Genomic DNA, 20,788 nt, shown 5'->3' on the forward strand with positions numbered 1-20,788 from the left:
TAATCTCAAAGGCCACCAGTTCTCAAAGCATTCTCAGACTTATGATACAACACGTACGCACTTACCATTCGGCCATCCAACCCCTCCCAAGTTACGAACATGCCCGCGTGTTGTAATTAAGGTATATAACAATAAGGATACATCATAATTTGTAAAACACACCTCAAAAAATATATTAATAGCTGTATAAAACAATAATTCTAGGAATACATTGCGAGGGTGTCTTTTGTTTTGTCATTCTAAATTACATCTATTATACGTGGCTTGTGACTAATATATTATTCCGGAACAGCTCTACGCACAATCCACCATGTTTTTGCAAAATTTAGCCTGATAAGGACTATCTATATAGGTTAATTATGAATTGTCATCAACAGTCATTAACGGAAACAACTATTTAACATGGTATATAGATATTTTATAACCATTTCCTCTACTTTCATTTTCATGGATTTCAATTGTTTAACATGGTATATATAGATATTTTATAACCATTTCCCCTACTTTCGTTTTCAAGTATTTCAACTTTCTGACATACCGGTAGTTAACGAAAGTCTGAGGTTGATAGTGGTCTTTAACCATGTATTATATCATAACCTTGGGAGAATAGGAGCAACAACCACCCTATTATAATGCCTGAGATCTTTCAGATTTTGATATAACCATGTGTGATATAACAAGGTAATGAGAATGGGAACGACAGCAACCAGATTATAATGTCTGAGAGAGAGAGAGAGAGAGAGAGAGAGAGAAATGGGGTTTAACTCCACTCGACACAAACTAGGTCATTTCGGGACTAACATATGGTTTAATTTTATTTCAATAATTTGCTTGCGCGTAGGGGTCTTTAGCAGTGGGAGGAAACCGGAGGACCAGGAGAAAACCCACGAGGTTGGACAGGCGATCCTACTCCTTGTCACGTACAACCGGGGATTCGATACCACGCCAGTTGACTCAATGACAGGCCTTATGATACAGCACGCACGTGCTTATTCGGCCATCCAACCCCCCATAATTTCTGAGATCTTTCTGATTTTGATATTAGTCTATATAACAATATGTGATATAACAACCTAACGAGAATGAGTTGACATCAACCAGATAATAATACCTGAGATCTTTCTGAAATTCAGCTTGAATCAGAGGGATGAGTAACATTTCTGCATGCCTCATACAAACTGTCACCTTTGACCTTTTTGCTCCAGCATGTTTACAGGGCTCACGGTGGCTAAGTGGGTAAGATGCTGGCTCGCTAGCCTGGAGGTCGGATGTTCGATTACTGCATTGGCCGAGAATGTTCATCCATGCAGGACGCAGGGCCTGACAAATACAGCTGTCTAGTCGTTTGGTTGGAACAGAAAACCGAGGTTCCGTGTACACATTGGCGTGGGGGGGTTGGATGGCTGAATGGTTAGCGTGCGCGCGCTGTATCATAAAGTCTGTCATTGAGTCGACTGGCGTGGTTTCGAATCCCCGGTTGTACGTGGCAAGGAGTAGGGTCGCCTGTCCAACCTCGTGGGTTTTCTCCGGGGTCTCCGGTTTCCTCCCACTGCTAAAGACCCCTACGTGCAAGCGAATTATGTAAATAAAAATTAAACCATGTTAGTCCCGAAATGACCTAGTTTGTGTCGAGTGGACGTTAAACCCCATTTCTCTCTCTCTCTCTCACACATTGGCGTGCAAGTAAAAGATCCATTGACAGTTGGATTTCGATATAAGAGTAGGCTGTAGTGCCGCTTTCCAGGCAAAAATAGGCCTCATAGCACAATGTATTGCATATGCTATTCTTTATTAGCCCAGTTCGGAGCCGGGCCCTGTTTCACAAAAACTTAAACTAAAATCATTAAAATAGATTTTAACTAAAATCAAAATGAAATTTTAAATTTTAAGCGTTTCATGAAGATCGATTGTAACTTAAAATGAAATTTTAGTAGATTTTAGTTAAAATTGCTTGCGCTCGCGCATTGCACAATTCCGGTGAGGGAACATAGGGTGTGAGCGTACACGCTTCGGAACTGAAAACTGTTGCCAGGTTGAACTAACCGTTAAAATACCAATGAGGGGGGTTTCATACGTTGTAACAATGTCTGCACATGGTCAGTCAATCGTAGAGAGATGAAATAAATAAGTTTATTGCATGTTTTTTGTTTTGAAATGCATCAGTTGGTTGGCCTTGAACTTGCATGTCGCTTTCGTGACCTTGGCATTTGATTTACTCGCAGGCTTCAATGGAAATAATGCGTATCGATAAACTAAATCACTTGAATTTAGTAGTTTTATGGTATTTTAGATAACAGAAACTACTGAGAAATTGTCACAAACATATGATATTTCTGACTCAAACGATTAATCTAGACTAAAGTATTGTCGATTTTTAAAAGTATTTAATAACTTTTAAATTAATACACGAAATAACCAATGTTCCGGCGATGCCTAGATTTGAAATGTCAGTCCCATGGACCCTTTCAATAATAATTTGAAAATGTCAAAGTGCCACACTCCTTATTGGATAATGCCTATCTATTCCCAATATAAAATGCCCTTGGCTCCTATATAAATCATCATAACCCCAAAGCCATAAATACTTTGCATATGTTTCCGGCGTGGTTCCCCCTTGTCAGTGATGCAGGACGGAGGGCCTGACAAGGACAGCTGTCTAGTCCTTCCAATGAGACGAAAAATCAAGGTCCCGTGTATATATTGGAATGCACGTAAAAGATCCCCTGGCAGTTTGAATTCGATATAAGAGTAGGTGATAGTGCCGATGCCCGGGCAAAATTTCCCTCATAGCACACTGTATGTCATATGCCCGTCTTCATCAGCCCAGTATAGGAGCAGAACAGTAGGACGTTAAACCCCATTTCATTTCATTTTCATTTCATTTACTTTGCATATGGCGTATCTAGTATTATAGGACTGACGGGGTTTCGATTCCCCGGTTGTACGTCCAACCTCTTGGGTTTTCTCCGGGACCTCCGGTGTCCTCCCACTACTAAAGACCCCTACGCCCAAGCGAATTATTCAAATAAAATTGAACTATGTGTTAGTCCCGAAAAGCCCCTCTCTCTCTCTCTCTCTCTCTCTCTCTCTCTCTCTCTCTCATTTTAAACAATTGTAGGCCTACAAAAATATTTTTTTAGACATTAGATATGAAGTGTGTTTAGATTTTTTTAGGGTTTTTTTTTTTTTTTTTGGTGGGGGGGGTGGGGTCTATTAGTTATTTGAATATAATACAATTTATACTTGAATCATGGTAATAGATAAAATAGTATCAAAGAGTTTTGAGGTTTTTTTTGTTCTTGGGGTTTTAATTTGGGGCGTAATCTAATTGCTTCTATTGCCTTACAATAAAATAAACGGGTGGGCCGCAGCTATATTTCCCATGCAATGAAAAAAGGGGGGGAGGTCTATTAGTTATTTGAATATAATACAATTTATACTTGAATCATGGTAATACATAAAATAGTATCAAAGAGTTTTGAGGTTTTTTTTGTTCTTGGGGTTTTAATTTGGGGCGTAATCTAATTGCTTCTATTGCCTTACAATAAAATAAACGGGTGGGCCGCAGCTATATTTCCCATGCAATGAAAAAAAAAATTAATGAAAATTATTTTTGTGAATGATAGTATGTTTAAATTATACAACCCGGGCCATTGGCAATATTATCATTATTCCAAAAATCCATATGTCGCAATAGATCCCACAACATAGCTCTGATCAATGTTTTTTAATGTCGTGATTTTAAGTTTTAGTAAATTTCTAAGTTTAGTAATATATAAGAAATTCTATATCAATACTTTCATCTAAAATCAATTTCAGTCTCTAAGTTTAATTTTCCCAACCTTAAAACATATTAATACTTTCATCTAAAATCAATTCCAATTTCTAAGTTTAGTTTTCCCGGCCATATGAAATATCAATACTTTCATCTAAAATCACTTTTAGACTCTAATTTTAATTTCCCCAGTGATAAGAAATATCAATACTATCATCTAACATCAATTTCAGTTCATGTTTTAATAGTCTTATGAGCGATATAAGTTTAATTTTGTGTTATTGTACAGTAAAATTCATTTTTGAAAAAGAAAAATTGATTTGAAAAGGTAAATGACCCCCCATGGCCCAATCGTAGCTTAACACAATCACCAACTTTATTGTTAGCAAGTCTCAAGCACCACATCCGAAAGACAAAAGTTTTTTTTTACAAAGTCTTCGAAGCTACACAACTGAATGTTTATTTTTATACATTGATTGATAAAATGATACAAATATATCTCGTTAGCCATCGATCAATCAAATCAACCAGTTAATTAATTAATTAATCAATGAAAGTGTCAATAAATGATGAATAGACAAGATCAGTATTGATTTTAATATAAATAGACCTTTAGGCCAGACCAATTCAATTTTCTGTTTGTCAGTTTCTTGATAAATAAATAGCCACTAGTATCACATGAAAGATGTTTTGTTTGAAATATTAAAACTTATAAATTTGGAACCATTTTTGATCAGGCTGCACAGAATCTTATAGTTATAGGAGTTATAGGCCAAACCTGTCTAATTTTTAGTTCTTTCAGGACTTGATGAATAAAGATCCATTTGAGAGAGAGTAAGAAAGAGAGAATGAGAGAAATGGGGTTTAACCTTCCCTCGAAACAAACTAGGTCATTTTGAGACTAACATATGGTTCAATATTATTTCAATAATTCGCTTGCGCATACGGACCTTTAGCAGTGGGCGTAAACCGGAGGACCCAAAGAACACCCACGAGGCGATCCTACTCCTTGTCACGTACAACCAGGGAATCGAAACCACGCCAGTTGACTCATTGACGAACATTATGATAAAGCGCACACATGCTAACCATTCAGCCATCCAACCACCCCAGATCCATATGAATCACGTGAAAGATGTTTTTTAGGAACTTAAAGTTTTTGAACAGCACCATCTTTAACATGATTCAAGAGGCTATTTATTTACCAAGTCAAGAACACAGAGAGAGAGAGAGAGAGAGAAATGGCGTTTAACGTCCACTCAACAAAAAGTAGGTCATTTCGGGACTAACATATGGTTTAATTTTATTTCAATAATCTTTAGCAGTGGGAGGAAACCGAAGGACCCGAAGAAAATCCATGCGGTTGGACAGGCGACCCTACTCCTTGTCACGTACAACCGGGGAATCCAAACCACGCCAGTTGACTCATTGACGGACCTTATGATACAGCGCACACATGCTAACCATTCGGACATCCAACCACCCCAGATCCATTTGAATCACGTGAAAGATGTTTTTAGGAACTAAAAGATTTTGAACAGCACAACTAATTAAGTACTTTCGGTTTTTAAAAAAGTTTTTTTTCCCAAAGAAATAAGAAAAACAATTTTTTACAGGTGTTTTTGAAGAACAGAAGAACAGAAAAAAATCAAGTTGGTATGGCCGAATTGCTGGCTAATTAAGTAATTTGATTTTTAACAAAACATCTTTCATGTGATTCAAGTGGCTATTTATTTATCCTTAAAGAACAGAAAATAAAATTGGTTTGGCCTTGCTGTCTAATTAAGTAAAATAAACACACAGTAATTAGAATTTAATGACGAGCAATTATTATCTAATCAAATTAACCAAAATGTTATTTTCAGGTTGAAAGGGCAGACTGATGACTTTAAGGGGACACTGTTGAAAGTAAAATAAACACACGTTAATTAAAATTTAATGACCAGCAATAATTATCTAATTAAATTAACCAAAACGTTATTTTCAGGTTGAAAGAGCAGACTGATGACTGTAAGGGGACATTGTTGAAAGGGCAGACTGACGACTTTAAGGGGACATTGTTGAAAGGGCAGACTGTTGACCTTAATGGGACTGTTGACTTTAAGGGGACATTGTTGAAAGGGCAGACTGATGACTTTAAGGGAACATTGTTGAAAGGGCAGACTGATGACTTTAAGGGGACATGTTATTAATATTCACTATTATGGACAAACGTTGTGTTAGAGATTTAACTCCTTTAAAAATGTCTGACCTAAGTAAGGCCAACAGTCTGGAAGTATTGATTAATTAAAGAAATATTTTTAAAACTTTATGTGAATGAAATACTATCAGTGAACTGCAGACCGTAAACACGTCAATTATTGATTCCTGGCAAATGCAAGAATCAATAAAATTCCGAAAAACAAATCTATTTCAGACCATCTTAAGCATGAATATTTTACTCATGGAACTAAAAATAAGAACTCAGTAGACAGATGTTTGTCAAAGCGATACAACTGAGTGCTGTTATGTCGAAAACAAAACAATAAGAAATCTAAATAGCATTAAAAATCTATTCTGAGATTCAAGTCATCACTCTTGTAAATAGCTATCAAAACAATGGCTGGGTCTCTTAATAACAGATTTTAAAGATCTACTGAGATGCAGTAAATTAAAGGAGGGGAGTGAGAGAGAGAGAGAGAGAGAGAGAGATAGAGAAAGAGAGAGAGAGAGAGAGAGAGCAACAACCTTATTTCTGGATTAACAGACATGGTTCAATTTTATTCCAATAATTCGCTTGTGTGTAGAGGTCTTTAGCAGTGAGAGGGAACCGGAGTACTCAGAGAAAACCCCACGAGGCTGTAAGAGGCTGTACCTTACTCCTTGTCACATGCCTGTCCTCATGGGATTCGTCCAGGTTTCCTCCCAATGCTAAAGACCACTATATGCTTGCCAATTAGCTAAATTAGATTGTACCATAATAAGTTATACCAAATTAAATTGAATTGATGAGTGAATGTTAAAATCTCTCTCTCTCAGAAACCAGAAACATGAAGGAAATTATTGTATAAATTAAGAGCCACTAGAAGATAATATAATGTTTACACTATATCTATATATGGTAATAAACCCATCCATAAACAATGTCAATATCCCATGACAACCTCAAGGCTATTGAACTCAGGGTAAACTGATTTCATGTTGACAGCCATCAATCAGTTTGTTTACTGTTTAATGATAAGAGATGAGATTGTGATGATCCACATTACTGTGATGTTCTGTTATATTGACATGACTTAATTACACACTCTGACTTTAATAGTTAACTTATTTAATAGTTACTGTAGCTAGCCATAATACACAACAGGGCACCATTTTATAAAACATGCTGGCAAAAATACGCAACAGGGGACTGTTTTATAAAGGCAGTGGCTATTGTTACGAGTCGTAAAAATAGTCCTCAGACTATTGTTACGACGATGCTTTCACAGCCCTCCATCGGTGAAGTTAAAAACTGAATAGTCGTAAATAATAGTACTAACCCTAACCCTTCCCATCTCTTAATTGCTGCCTTCAGTTCTGAAAACGTTGAAAATACTGCTCCTTTTTCAAAGCTGGTGTAGGGGAGATTGGCAGCCATTTTGGAATTCGTTCTAAACTTGGCTCAAACTCGTTGTAACAATAGCCACTTTGTTTTATAAAACCTGCTGGCCAAAATACAGAGTGAGAGGGAGAAATGGGGTTTAACTTCCACTCGACACAAATTAGGTCATTTCGGGACTAACATATGGTTTAATTTTATTTAAATAATTTGCTTGCGCGTAGGGGTCTTTAGCAGTGGGAGGAAACAGGAGGACCTGGAGAAAACCCATGAGGTTGGACAGGTGACCCGACCCTACTCCTTGTCACCTACAACCAGAGATTCAAAACCACGCCAGTTGACTCAATGACAGGCCTTATATGATACAGCGCGCACATGCTAACCATACGGCCATCCAACCCCCCGGCCAAAATACATAACAGAGGACCGTTTTATAAACCTACCTATAGTTAAAACATAAAAGATGGGAGTCGAAACCACGCCACTTGACTCAATGACAGACAGAAAGAGAGATTAATGGGGGTTTAACATCCACTCAACACAAACTAGGTCATTTCAATTTTATTTCAATAATTCACTGGCGCGAAGGAGTCTTTAGTAGTGGGAGAAAACCGGAGGACTCAGAGAAACCCCACAGGTTGGACAGGCGACCCTGCTCATTGTCACTTTGAAACAATGACAGACCTTATGATACAGTGCACATGTCCTAACCATTCGCCCATTCACCCCCCCCCCACCCCCGCATCAATGACAGTCCTTTAATCATCAAATAAATTAATAAAGGCACAACAAGCCAGATCATTCATGAAACTCAAAAGTACAAAATACAAACTATTCTTTTTTATACAATATTTTTGTTTCAGGATATCTGAATGTGATCAGGAAACAGGCTGACATTTTGTACCTTGTGGCAGACATGTTTGTTAAAATATTAATAAAAATAAAATGAAATGAAATGGGGTTTTACGTCCTACTGTTCTGCTCTGACAGGGCAATCGCCATACTGTGTGCTATTAGGGAAATTTTGCATTACGACCTACTCTTACATCGAATTCCCACTGCCAAGGGATCTTTTATGTGCACTCCAATGTGCACAAATGCACCACCGACGAGGTTGAACCACGTCGGAAAATCATGATGAACTTTCTCAGCCAACGAAAGGATCGAACTACGGTTAACGAGCTATCATCTTATCCACTGAACCACTGTGGCTCCCCTCACTTTAAAAGCCTGAAGACTTCATGAAAGTGATCTGTGTATGACAGGCGACATATGAATTGTATAGCTAACATTGACAGTGACAGCTTGCTTAGCTCTAATAAACATATATCAGCCGATTGCCTTCTTGTTAGGTTGATAATGATAATAATAAACACTCAGACTCCCCCAGGTCCCTTCATTTGATCTGATATTTGTTGTTTATTTCTTGCAATGTCTTGTCCATAGGGTCTTGTCTTGTCGGTTTTGTTTTGCATACAGTGCTGTTTTCTTGCAACTGCTAATATATTCTTAAAGATAACTACCAGAAAAGCTGGTTCATTTATTTCTTATGAACATGACAATTAAGGTGACTTATGGCTAAAACAGATCAGTAAACCAGAGAATGTTACCTAATCATAAACTAATTTTATATGTACGTTAATAAGAACAACAGCATTTAAAAAATCACAATTAGTCAGTCATTATAGAGAGAGAGAGAGAGAGAGAGAGAGAGAGAGAGAGAGAGATTTAACCTCCACTCAGCACAAACTAGGTCATTTTGGGACCAATATATGGTTCAATTTTATTTCAATAATTTGTTTGCACGTAAGGGCCTTCAGCAGTGGGAGGAAACCGGAGGACCCGGAGAAAACTCACAAGGTTGGACAGGTGACCCTACTCCTTGTCATGTACAAGCGGTGAATCGAAACCGCGCGACTTGACTCAATGATAGACCTTCTGATCCAATGTGGACATGTTAACAATTCGACCACCCAACCCCCACCCCCCATTAGAATATGAAGATGTATAGGCAGCCACTGGTTTATTCACAGGTCTAAAGTAGTGGGCTATTGGAAATAGAAAATTCATATTGAGTAAAACGTTGTATGTAATCCTGCATTGACTAACACCAATCAGTTCTGTTCGTAGATTCTAGAGCTCCCTCCCCCACCACTAATTAAATTATCCACACTATTTACTATTTTAATCTAAGTAATACATAAATCAATTTTAATCTTCAGGATTTCGAAACCGAACAAATTTAAAGAATCTTTCAACAATTACAACTGTGAAAGAGTCATTGTCATACTCTGAACTAAACCTGACAGACCACCACTTGGTACATGAACCTAATCAGTGGACTGTCTGCTGATGTTTTGGAAACAATCCCATCAGACTAAAATTGTTTCTACAAACATTTAGGACTGGAATAGAATGTAATGAAATACAAATTTTGCTCAGACAGTGGCATCTTTCTTCCAACTCATCTTCGGAAATGAAATGGGGGTTTAATTAACGCCCAACTGTTCTGCTCTGACTGAGCTAAATGAAGACAGGCATACGCCATACAGTGTGCCTTGAGGGAAATTTTGCCTGGACAGCGGCACTACAGCCTACATTTTTATCAAATTCCAACTGCCAGGGGATCTTTTATGTGCACACTAATGTGTACACGGGACCTCAGTTTTTCCCCTCTAATGATTAGACAACTATCCTTGTCAGGCCTTCCGTCCTGCATCACTGACAAGGGGAACTTTCTCTGCCAACATCGGGATCAAAATCTTGACCTCCAGGCTAGCGTCGCCAGCGTCTTACTCACTTAGTCACTGAGGCTTCACTTATCTTCCGAATTCAGGCACCAAGGGATTTTTCAATTTGTGCACAGCATCTTGGTTTATCATTCTATTCTAATGATACACAGGCACTACGCCTAAGTGGATACATTCATAGTTCAAGTGGAGACAATGACCCTTTAAGTAATAACATCCTAATTAATTACATAATTAATAACATAATTAATTACATAATTAATAACATAATTAATATCATAATTAATCACATAATTAATATCATAATTAATTACATAATTAATATCATATTTAATTACATAATTAACATCACAATCATAATTAATTACATCATTAATTACATAATTAACACCACAATTAATTACATAATTAACATCACAATCATAATTAATTACATTATTAATTACATAATTACATATACAGACAAAAACATATATAAACAAAATAAAATAAAGGCTTACCAGAACAACTTCTGACAGCATCTTCAGCAAACGCCCACTCTCCCAAAAACTTTGGCCACGTGTGCCTGGATTTCAGAGTTATTCCAACGTAAAGTTCTGATAAGGGTGAGGGAGGCGCATATCGTGCCTCCTTGGCAGCTCTCTCCTCCTCTTCCACCTTTTCAACTATGGTGGCAAACATCGGTGGGTACGATACTCGACGGCGTTTTTTACCCCTTGATCCTCCTTTCTTGGGTTTTTCTGAAAATGAAAAGAAAATTCAATAAGCGGGGTGTAAGAGAGATAAATGGGGTCATTTCAGGAGTACGATTCTCGACAGCATTTTTTACTCCTTGATCCTCCTTAAAAGGGTTGGTCATGCAGCTGACAGGGGTTTGGGTGGCCCAAATGGTTTAATGTGCTCAGGTTTTCTATTATTAAAGCGAGTAGATGACAGACAATATTGGTTTAACCTGTGATATTGGATGTCGTCCATGACTGACAAGATGGTCACTCCAGGTTTCCATATGTCTGATCCTTGCTTAAAAGACAGGGGTTTGGGGTGCTGAATGGTTTAATGGGTTCAGGTTTCCTTGCATAAATTCTATTAGATGACAGACAGTATTGGTTTAATCTTTGATATTGGATTTCGTCCATGACTGACAGGATGGTCCTTTAGAATAACTCCAGGTTTCCGAATGTCTGATCCTAGCTTAAATTGATGTTTATATCCAACTGATTTGATTTAAAGAGATTCAGTTATTTGTCATTCAGTCAATGACATTTGACCCCAAAACATCACTTGATGACATTGTTGTTCTTGCTGTATAAATCTTGAGTGGCATTTAGTGATTGCGCACATTAAAAAACACAACACAATTTATATGGAAAACAATCACTGGTTTATACACACATATAGCACGACGTTTCGACAAGTATTCTCTTATTGTTATCAAGTTATCAATACTTGTCGAAACGTCGTGGTATATGGAAAACAATTGTCTTTTTTTTTTATGTTCTTGCGTAGTTTCTGTCTTTTGGTCTTTTACTTGAATCGATGTCAAATCAGTAAAGGAAATGAAATGAAATAGGATTTAACGTCCTACTGTTCTGCTCATATACTGGGCTAATGAAGACGGGCATATGCCATACAGTGCGCTATGAGGGAAATTTTGCCCAGGCAGCGGCACTATCGCCTACTCTTATATCGAATTCCAACTGCCAAGGGATCTTTTACGGGCATTCCAATGTATACTACTTACACAGAAATTTCTTTCACAAGATTAAATAATACCTAGGTTACAGTGTTGATTAAATCAGTTTAAGTCAGGTGTGTTTGTTTATTAGTTCAAAAAAATGCAAAATGAATATATTGAAAATTTCATTCAAATTATGGGAGGCATGGCGGCTTAGTTGGTAAGACGCTGGCTCGCTAGCCTGGAGGTCATGTGTTCGATCCCTGCATTGGCCGAGAAAGTTCATCCAGAATTTCCAATGTGGTTTCTATTTTCAGTGGTGCAGAACGGAGGGTCTGACAAGGACAGCTGTCTAGTCGTTGGGATGGGACAAAAAAAAAAACGAGGTCCCGTGTATACATTGGCATTCACATAAAAAATCGATTGGCTGTTGGAATTCGATATAAGAGTAGGCCATAGTGCCGCTGCCCGGGCAAAATTTCACTCATGGCACACTATATGGCATATGTCCATCTTCAATTCATTACCCCAGTATAGGATCAGAACAGTAGGACAGTAAACCCCTTTTCATTTCATTTCATTCAAATTACTTTATTCTGAGTCAAGTTATCACTGTTTTTTAGTTTTGATAAGATGTGTGCACTGATTGTAACAACCATACTGGATGTTTAAAATCATGTAGAGAAAATGAGCAGAACGTCACAGTAAGTGACAGAGAGAGAAAAATGGGGTTTAACGTCCTCTCAACACAAACCAGGTCATTTCGGGACTAACATATGGTTTAATTTTATTTCAATTATTCGCTTGTGCATAGGGGTCTTTAGCAGTGGGAGGAATCAGGAGGACCCGGAGAAAACCCTACTCCTTGTCACGTACAACCGGGGATCGAAACCACGATTGTTGACTCAATGACAGGCCGTATGATACAGCGCGCACATGCTAACCATTCGGCCATCCAACCCCCCTCACAGTAACGTGGATCATCACATGTACAATCTCTACAATGGAAAGTTTGACAATGAAAAGTGTCTAGTTGCTTGGATGGGAGAAAAACCAACATTTTATACACAGTTTTTATAAAACGGTCCTGTGTTGTGTATTATGGCCAGGGCCGTATGTAGGATTTTAAAAGTGTGGGTGCAGCAGAGTGGTGGGGGACGCCAATATAATGTGTGTGTGTGTGTGTCCTTCCCCCCCCCCCCCGAAAATTTTGAAAATTAGGCTGCCACAAACGCGTGGCACCCCATAGCCTTCACATAAGTGATATAAGAAAGTTTGGATCAGGGCAAACGAATCAGGTACCTATTGGCGTGTGGGTGCCATTAAAACAGGCCAACTCATCAGTACCTTAAGAGCAGGGGGGTTGGATGGCTGAAGGGTAAGCGTGCGCGCGCTGTATCATAAAGTCTGCCATTGAGTCGACTGGCGTGGTTTCGAATCACTGGTTGTACGTGACAAGGAGTAGGGTCGCCTGTCCAACCTCGTGGGTTTTCTCCGGGTCCTCCCACTGCTAAAGACCCCTACGCGCAAGCGAATTATTGAAATAAAATTAAACCATATGTTAGTCCCGAAATGACCTAGTTTGTGTCGAGTGGACGTTAAACCCCATTTCTCTCTCTCTCTCTCACCTTAAGAGCATTACTGTGTGATCATAATCAAGTGTATTATTTTATAATTGAAAGGTTGTCAATTATTTTGAGGGGGCACAATTTCTCGGGGCGCCTTATTTTTCTGGGGGTGCAATGTGCCCCCTGCACCCCATCTAGATACGGCCCTGATTATGGCCAGCTACAGTAAGTATTAAATAAGTTAACTATTAAAGTCAGAGTGTGTAATTAAGTCATGTCAATATAACAGAACATCACAGTAATGTGGATCATCACAATCTCATCTCTTGTCATTAAACAGTAAACAAACTGATTGATGGCTGTCAACATGAAATCAGTTTACCCTGAGTTCAATAGCCTTGAGGTTGTCATGGGATATTGACATTGTTTATAGATGGGTTTATTACCATATATAGATATAGTGTAAACATTATATTATCCTCTAGTGGCTCTTAGTTTATACAATAATTTCCTTCATGTTTCTGGTTTCTGAGAGAGAGAGAGAGAGAATTTTAATAATTCGCTTGTGCGTAGGAGTCTTTAGCAGTGGGAGGAAACCAGAGGACCCTGAGAAAACCATGATGGTTGGCCAGGCAACCCTACTCTGTGTCATGTACAAGCGGTGAATCGAAACCATGCGACTTGACTCAATGACAGACCTTTAGATCCAACTTACACATGTTAACCATTCGGCCACCCAAACCCCCTCATTAGAGAGAGAGAGAGATTAGGTCTAACTCCATTCAATTTGGGACTAAGATATTTCAATTTTATTTCAATAATTTATTTGTGCATAGGGGTCTTTAGCAGTGGGAGGATACCAGAGAACCTGGAGAAAACCCACGAGGTTAGACAGGCGACTCTATTCCTTGTCACTTACAAGAAGTTTAAAATCCACTCATCATTGGGACTAACATATTATAGTACAATCTAAGTTAAATAACTGGCAAGCACATAGTGGTCTTTAGCAATGGGAGGAAACCGGGATGAATCCCACGAGGGCAGTAACGTGACAAGGAGTAGGGTCACCTGTCTAACCTTGTGAGTTTTCTCTGGGTTCTCCAGTTTCCTCCCGCTGCTAAAGACCCGTACCCGCAAGCGAATTAATGAAATAAAATTGAACCATATGTTAGTCCCGAAATGACCTAGTTTGTGTTGAATGGACCTTAAACCCCATTTCTCTCCATTTAATATTTGGGAGCTCTATATTTCTGACTACAAAATTCTGCTAGCCAATTCCAAGATGTAAATGACTGTCTGGAGGCCTTCCATTATAATGGCTGAAATTGACAGATTTTGTCGATTAGATTGTTTATTTTGCTAAAAAAAACTGGAATACGTTCAATTTCTGATGAATTAATTGAGTTTGATAGTGGTCCTCACTATGCTCAATAATTTGACAGCGTGTGGTGTCTGCTCTTGTGACCAGCACAAACTTGGCATCCTTTGGAATTACCCAGTTTCAACTTTTCTCCATTTAATTTCTCCATTAATATTTATTCGTCTGACACTCTACACCTTTATCATGATTGTGGGGAGAGAGAGAGGGATGGAGAGAGAAGAAGAGGGAGGGAGAGAGGCAGGGGAGAGAGAGAGAGGGAGGAAGGGAGGGAGAGGAGGGAGAGGGAGGGAGGGGAGAGAAACGAAGAAATTATTCATCTGACACTCTACACATTTTATCATGTGGAGAGAGAGAGAGAGAGAAAGAGAGAGAGGGAGATAGAGAGGAAGGGGAGGAAGAGAGAAAGAAGAAATTATTCATCTGACACTCTACACATTTTATCATGTAGAGAGAGGGAGGGAATGAGAGGAGAGAGGGAGAAAGAGAGAGGTGGAGAGAGAGGGAGGTATTTTGCCTGACAATCTACACCTCTTATCATGATGTGGAGGGGGGAGCGAGTGAGAGAAGGAGAGAAAGAAAGAGAGAGAGGGAGGTATTTTACCTGACAATCTACACCTCTTATCATGATGTGGAGGGGGAAGCGAGTGAGAGAAGGAGAGAAAGAAAGAGAGAGAGGGAGGTATTTTGTCTGACACTCTACACCTTTTATCATAATGTGGGGGGAGGGAGGGAGAGAGAGAAGGAGGAAGCAAGAGAGAGAGAGGGGGAAGGGAGAGAGAATTGAAGAAATTATTGGTCTACACCTTTTATCATGTGAAACACCATGGGCCAGTCATTCGGATGAGTCCAACATCGTAGGTTTTCTCTGAGTCCTTCGGTTTCCTTCCACAAAGACCCCTACACGCAAGCAAAACGTTGAAATAACATTGACCCGTATCTCAAACCTACACACAAGCGAATTGTTGAAATAAAATTGAACCATCTCTCTCTCTCTTTCTCTCTCTCTCAAAGCTCAGTACTATCCCCTTAAATTTGTTTACAGTAAAACTCAAAGCTTTAATAACCATTTGGAAGACATTATTTGTTTTCTGAATCCGATAGCATTCCCAATGTTATCAATCTGTGGCCTCTCATATTAGTAATCAGACATTTGGCTCCAATGTCCCACCTACATCATAATTTCGTTTAGTGGAGAGCAAAATTGATGAACAGTCAATAACACCAAGATCAAAGATCACAGGAATCGCTGAGGTCTATTTTCGTTGGCAGGAATCAATAACGTTTGTCCGTTTTGTTTGTTCCTTCATGTGATTTATAGATTGGACAGGGACGTACATCAATTCTCCATGATTCACACGGTACATTGGCAAGATTTAATAACAGTTTCGAGGAAAATAGAAAAAAATCAAATGGCCGAACTGAAATTATCTCACGGAATCATTGATTAAAATGTGTGTAAAGACGTCTCGGGTTAATTTTAAAATGATCAAATGATTTCGGGTTAATTTGAAATCGCTTACGCTGATTGAATTCAAAACAGGTGTTTTTAAAACAAATTGAAATAAAATCTAGCTTTGCAGAATGCCTAAGAATTCAATATTAAATAATAGCACAAACTGGGGGATGAGTGCCAAAGACTTTTACGTGCAACCTAATTATTGAAATTACCTAGTTTGTGTCAGTGAACCTTAAACCCCATCTCTCTCTCTCTCTCTCTCTCTCTCTCTCTCTCTCTCTGTCTCTCTCTCTCTCTCTCTCTCTCTGTCTCTCCCTCTATCTCTCCACCAATAGGCTAATGAAGACCGGGCCCAATAAAATGGGGTTTTATCTTTAATGTCCTACATTCCCAGGCCAGGAATGTGTATACAGGACCTATTTTTTTGTCTCATCCATCCTTCACAACTCATAAGAGGAAAGTAGCTGCAAGATCCAGAGGAATTTCTGGGCTGACACTGAAAGGGAATCTGAGACCTGGTTAGCGAGCCAGCGCCTTGTTCAATGAGCCACCAAGGTTCCCAGTGTCCTACACACCTAACACCATGGCTACTGTGGACCTAAAGTTCACCGAACCTATAATTACCTCTTTTGGTTTTTCCAACAGCTATAAATATCAGAGTTTATAATTTTCCCACTGCTAACCATCTGAGTTTAAAATATTCCCACAGCAATATCCAAGTTAAAAATATTCCAACAGCTAAATATCTGAGTTTAATTCCCACAGCTAAAAATATTCCAACAGCTAAATATCTGAGTTTAAAATATTCCCACAGCTAAATATCTGAGTTTAATTTAAAATATTCCAACAGCTAAATATCTGAGTTTAATTCCCACAGAAATATCTGAGTTTAATTTAAAATATTTCCACAGCTAAATATCTAAGTTTAAAATATTCCAACAGCTAAATATCTCAGTTTATAATATTCCCACAGCTAAATATTCCCACAGCTAAATATCACAGTTTATAAAATATTCCCACAGCAAAATATCTAAGTTAATACAATACTCCCACAGCGAAAATATCTAAGTTTTATAAAATTTTCCCACAGCTAATTATCTGAATTTATTAGGTACCTGAAATTTGTATCAGGTGTTCTAGAAAAAACAAGAATGCCCTGCCTCATGTAAGACACTCATCACGACTAATAGCTAACTGGAGGAGTAATGGTTTTAATCCTACCTAAGAACAACCCCTGTTTCTGCCTCACTACAGTTTATCTAATCTTATAGTGTATCGTATTTGAATCTGATTAATATTTTTTTATAGATCGGAGGCCATGTTTCTTAGGCCAAATCAATTTAATTTTTAGTTCTTTAGGGTCTTGATAATTAATAGGCGGTGTTAGGTGGCCGAACGGTTAATGCATGCGTGATGGATCATAAGGTCTGTCATTGAATCAAGATCGGTGGCCATGTTTTTTTTTTTTAGGACATATCAATTTAATTTTCAGTTCTTTGGGGGTCTTGATAATTAATAGGGGGGGTGGAGGCCGAATAGTTAAGCAAGAGAGAGAAATGGGGTTTAACGTCCACTCGACACAAACTAGGTCATTTCGGGACTAACATATGGTTTAATTTATTTCAATAATTCGCTTGCGCGTAGGAGTCTTTAGCAGTGGGAGGAAACCGGAGGACCCGAAGAAAACCCACAAGGTTGACCAGGCGACCCTACTCCTTGTCACGTACAACCAGGCATTCGAAACCACGCCAGATGACTCAATGACAGGCTCTCTCTGATTACTAATATCCATTAAATCACGTGAAAGATGTTTCATTTAAAATTTGAAATTTAAAAATTTGGAACTTAAAGTTCTTCAAAAGTGCAGACAAGTACCTTTTGTTTATAAATTAGTTGTTGTCATTTTGGGACAAACATATGATTCAATTTTATTTCAATAATTTGCTTGCGCGTAGAGGTGTTAACATCCACTTGACACAAACTAGGTTCAATTTTATTTTAATAATTCACTTGCGCGTAGGGGTCTTTAGCAGTGGGAGGAAACCGGAGGACCCGAAGCAACCCCACAAGGTTGGACAGGTGAACCACACCTTGTCACGTACAACCAGAAAATTAATCTAATGTGGCCTTCAGGAAATAATGACACTCAATGATTTGTCAAATTTATAATATCTTATCTCGAACAGGCGTCTGAACGAACCATCAGTCATTCAATTAGGGTTATTCTATGTTCGAGCAGTTGGTTCCAAGATTTCCTGAAAGCGCCAGCAAGATAAAAGCCCTGATAATTGAGATTAATTGAGAACGAATGTCCATGTAGTTCCAATCTAATTCTGATATCTTTATCACTATTTAGTTTAATTTGAACTATTAGGTGCAACATGAGATAAACCATGATTATAGTAAGTCATAACATTTGGTCATTTATCAAAAACACTATCAATACCTACTGTGTCTGAGCCACACAGTTTGGGATTCCAAATTTACCAAAACACTATCAAAGAGAAAGAGAGAGAGAGAGAGAGAGAGAGAGAGAGAGAGAGAGAGAGAGAGAGGAATGGGGTTTAACGTCCACTCGATATAAACTAGGTGATTTCGGGACTAACATACGATTTAATTGTATTTCAATAATTCGCTTGCGCGTATGAGTCTTTAGCAGTGGGAGGAAACCGGAGGACTCAGAGAAAACCCACGAGGTTGGACAGGCGACCCTACTCCTTGTCATGTACAACCAGGGATTCAAAACCACGCCAGTTGACTCAATGACAGGCCTTATGATACAGCGTGCACATGCTAACCATTCGGACATCCAACCCCCCCAAAACACTATCGATACCTACGGTATTTGACCTGTGCTTCCAAATTATAAATTTGGCAATCTTTGTTTGGTACAAAAAATTCAAAAGGTTGAACTTATAATGTCATTTGCCAAAAAACACTATCAATATCTATACTGTGTCTGATTCAATCAGTTTGAGGAATCCAAATTTAACCTGTGCTTCCAAAATATAAATTTGGCAGTCATATCTATATATAGAGAGAAAATTTGTTTGATTGTTTGGTATAGAAAACTCAAAAAATTGAACTTATTTACTAATTTACAAAAACACTATCAATACCTATATTGTGTCTGCGATAAATATTTCAGAAATCAAAATTTAACCTGGACCCCAAACTAAAATTTTCCAGTCATCTATAGTTAAATAGAATCATAATACAGTAGAACTTGTATTAAGCAAGCACCCAAGGAAAATTTTAAAATACTTGCTTAATGGAGGTGCTCTTTGACTATAGGTATCTAATATTGCCCCAATCCCTACCACAAAAAATAAAGATACAGATTGCATATATTTTTTTATTCATGTAGTATAACAATAACAATACATCTAGTTGTGAATTCAAAGTAGTCGCGTATACATGTTTGTTTAGTAATACTGGATCTCTGGCCCCCCAATATTTCTTTTACTTTCATCATACTGAATCATAGCGTCTAAAAGCGTTTCAAAATGCCGTGAATTTGAGTATTTCCCACCCCAACTATTTTAGCGATTACGCGACCACTTAATAAAATCTCAGTGCTTTTTGTGCTGACATAAATTAATTACGCTTGGGTGCATTAGGAGCGAACATCAATACTTGCATCGATAAATTTGACCGTCGCTGAATCTTATGCCGAACGAAAATTCTTTACTCAAATCTCGAACATAACTTCTGTAAACTTGTCATTTTGTAGCAACCTTCGATACTACTTTCTACCATTGTGATGCATTCGATAATATTTATCCATTTTTGAGAAGAAAATCGATGAATTAATTTTATTTTATCAAAAAAAAGCACATGAACAAAAAAACATCGTTGATTTTATCGCTGATTTTATCGCTGATTTACAGAGGATGTAACTCTGTATGTAATATTATAGGTGGCACTAAAACGTCTGTTTAACAACAGTGGCAATGGAAAAGAGATACTAGAGTGTCGTTACGCATAAAAACAATGATCAGATTAGTCGTTTAATAAAACAAAAGATTAATAAACAGATAATCCCGGGTTGATTGTTATTTTTACATTTCTTTTTACCTGATCAGTGGGGGTCCAGTTAATTAACTACTACTCACGGGATTAGCGGGAGTGTTAAAAAGAAAGAACGGCAAGATAGTATCATTCAAGAATGGCCGTTGAATGGGCGATGTTTTGTTGATTTTATTAGTAAAATAGTGACTGCTGGCCGCGTTAAGAGGAGTGACCGTTGAAACAGTAGAATTTTTACGGGGGGAATTAATTGTGATGCCCGTTGCACGCGTTGAACAGGTGCATGTTTAGTTGAGGTTAAATTACTTAAAAATCGCTTGGGGGGGAATTTTTGGTGCTCGTTGAAGCAAGTGTTCACTGATTAGGAGTGCACGCCAAAGCAAGTTCTACTGTAGAATGTATAGGAAAAAAACAGTTGAACACATTAACAACAACTACAGTGTCTGAGCCACACAGATTGGAAATCCAAATTCAACTTGTGCCTCTATACTATAAATTTGACTGTCATATACAATCAAACTCAATTACAATCAAAGATATTCTACCTCAATTACAATCAAACTCAATTACAATC

The 20,788-nt window shown here is 38.1% G+C and overlaps 1 protein-coding gene across 2 annotated transcripts in view; it reads right to left on the minus strand.

The window, feature by feature from the left end:
- The window catches only part of LOC126821028 (myopalladin), a 133,942-nt gene that overhangs the window by 41,569 nt on the left and 71,585 nt on the right, over positions 1-20,788 (minus strand). For both annotated transcript variants that reach the window (XM_050549285.1, XM_050549296.2), the window contains exon 3: positions 10,606-10,845. In XM_050549285.1, coding sequence (XP_050405242.1) covers positions 10,606-10,845 — 240 coding nt within the window. The remainder of the gene's footprint in view (positions 1-10,605; positions 10,846-20,788) is intronic.

The sequence above is a fragment of the Patella vulgata genome, chromosome 1 (assembly GCF_932274485.2).
Source record: "Patella vulgata chromosome 1, xgPatVulg1.2, whole genome shotgun sequence".
Classification (NCBI taxonomy): Eukaryota; Metazoa; Mollusca; class Gastropoda; family Patellidae; genus Patella; species Patella vulgata.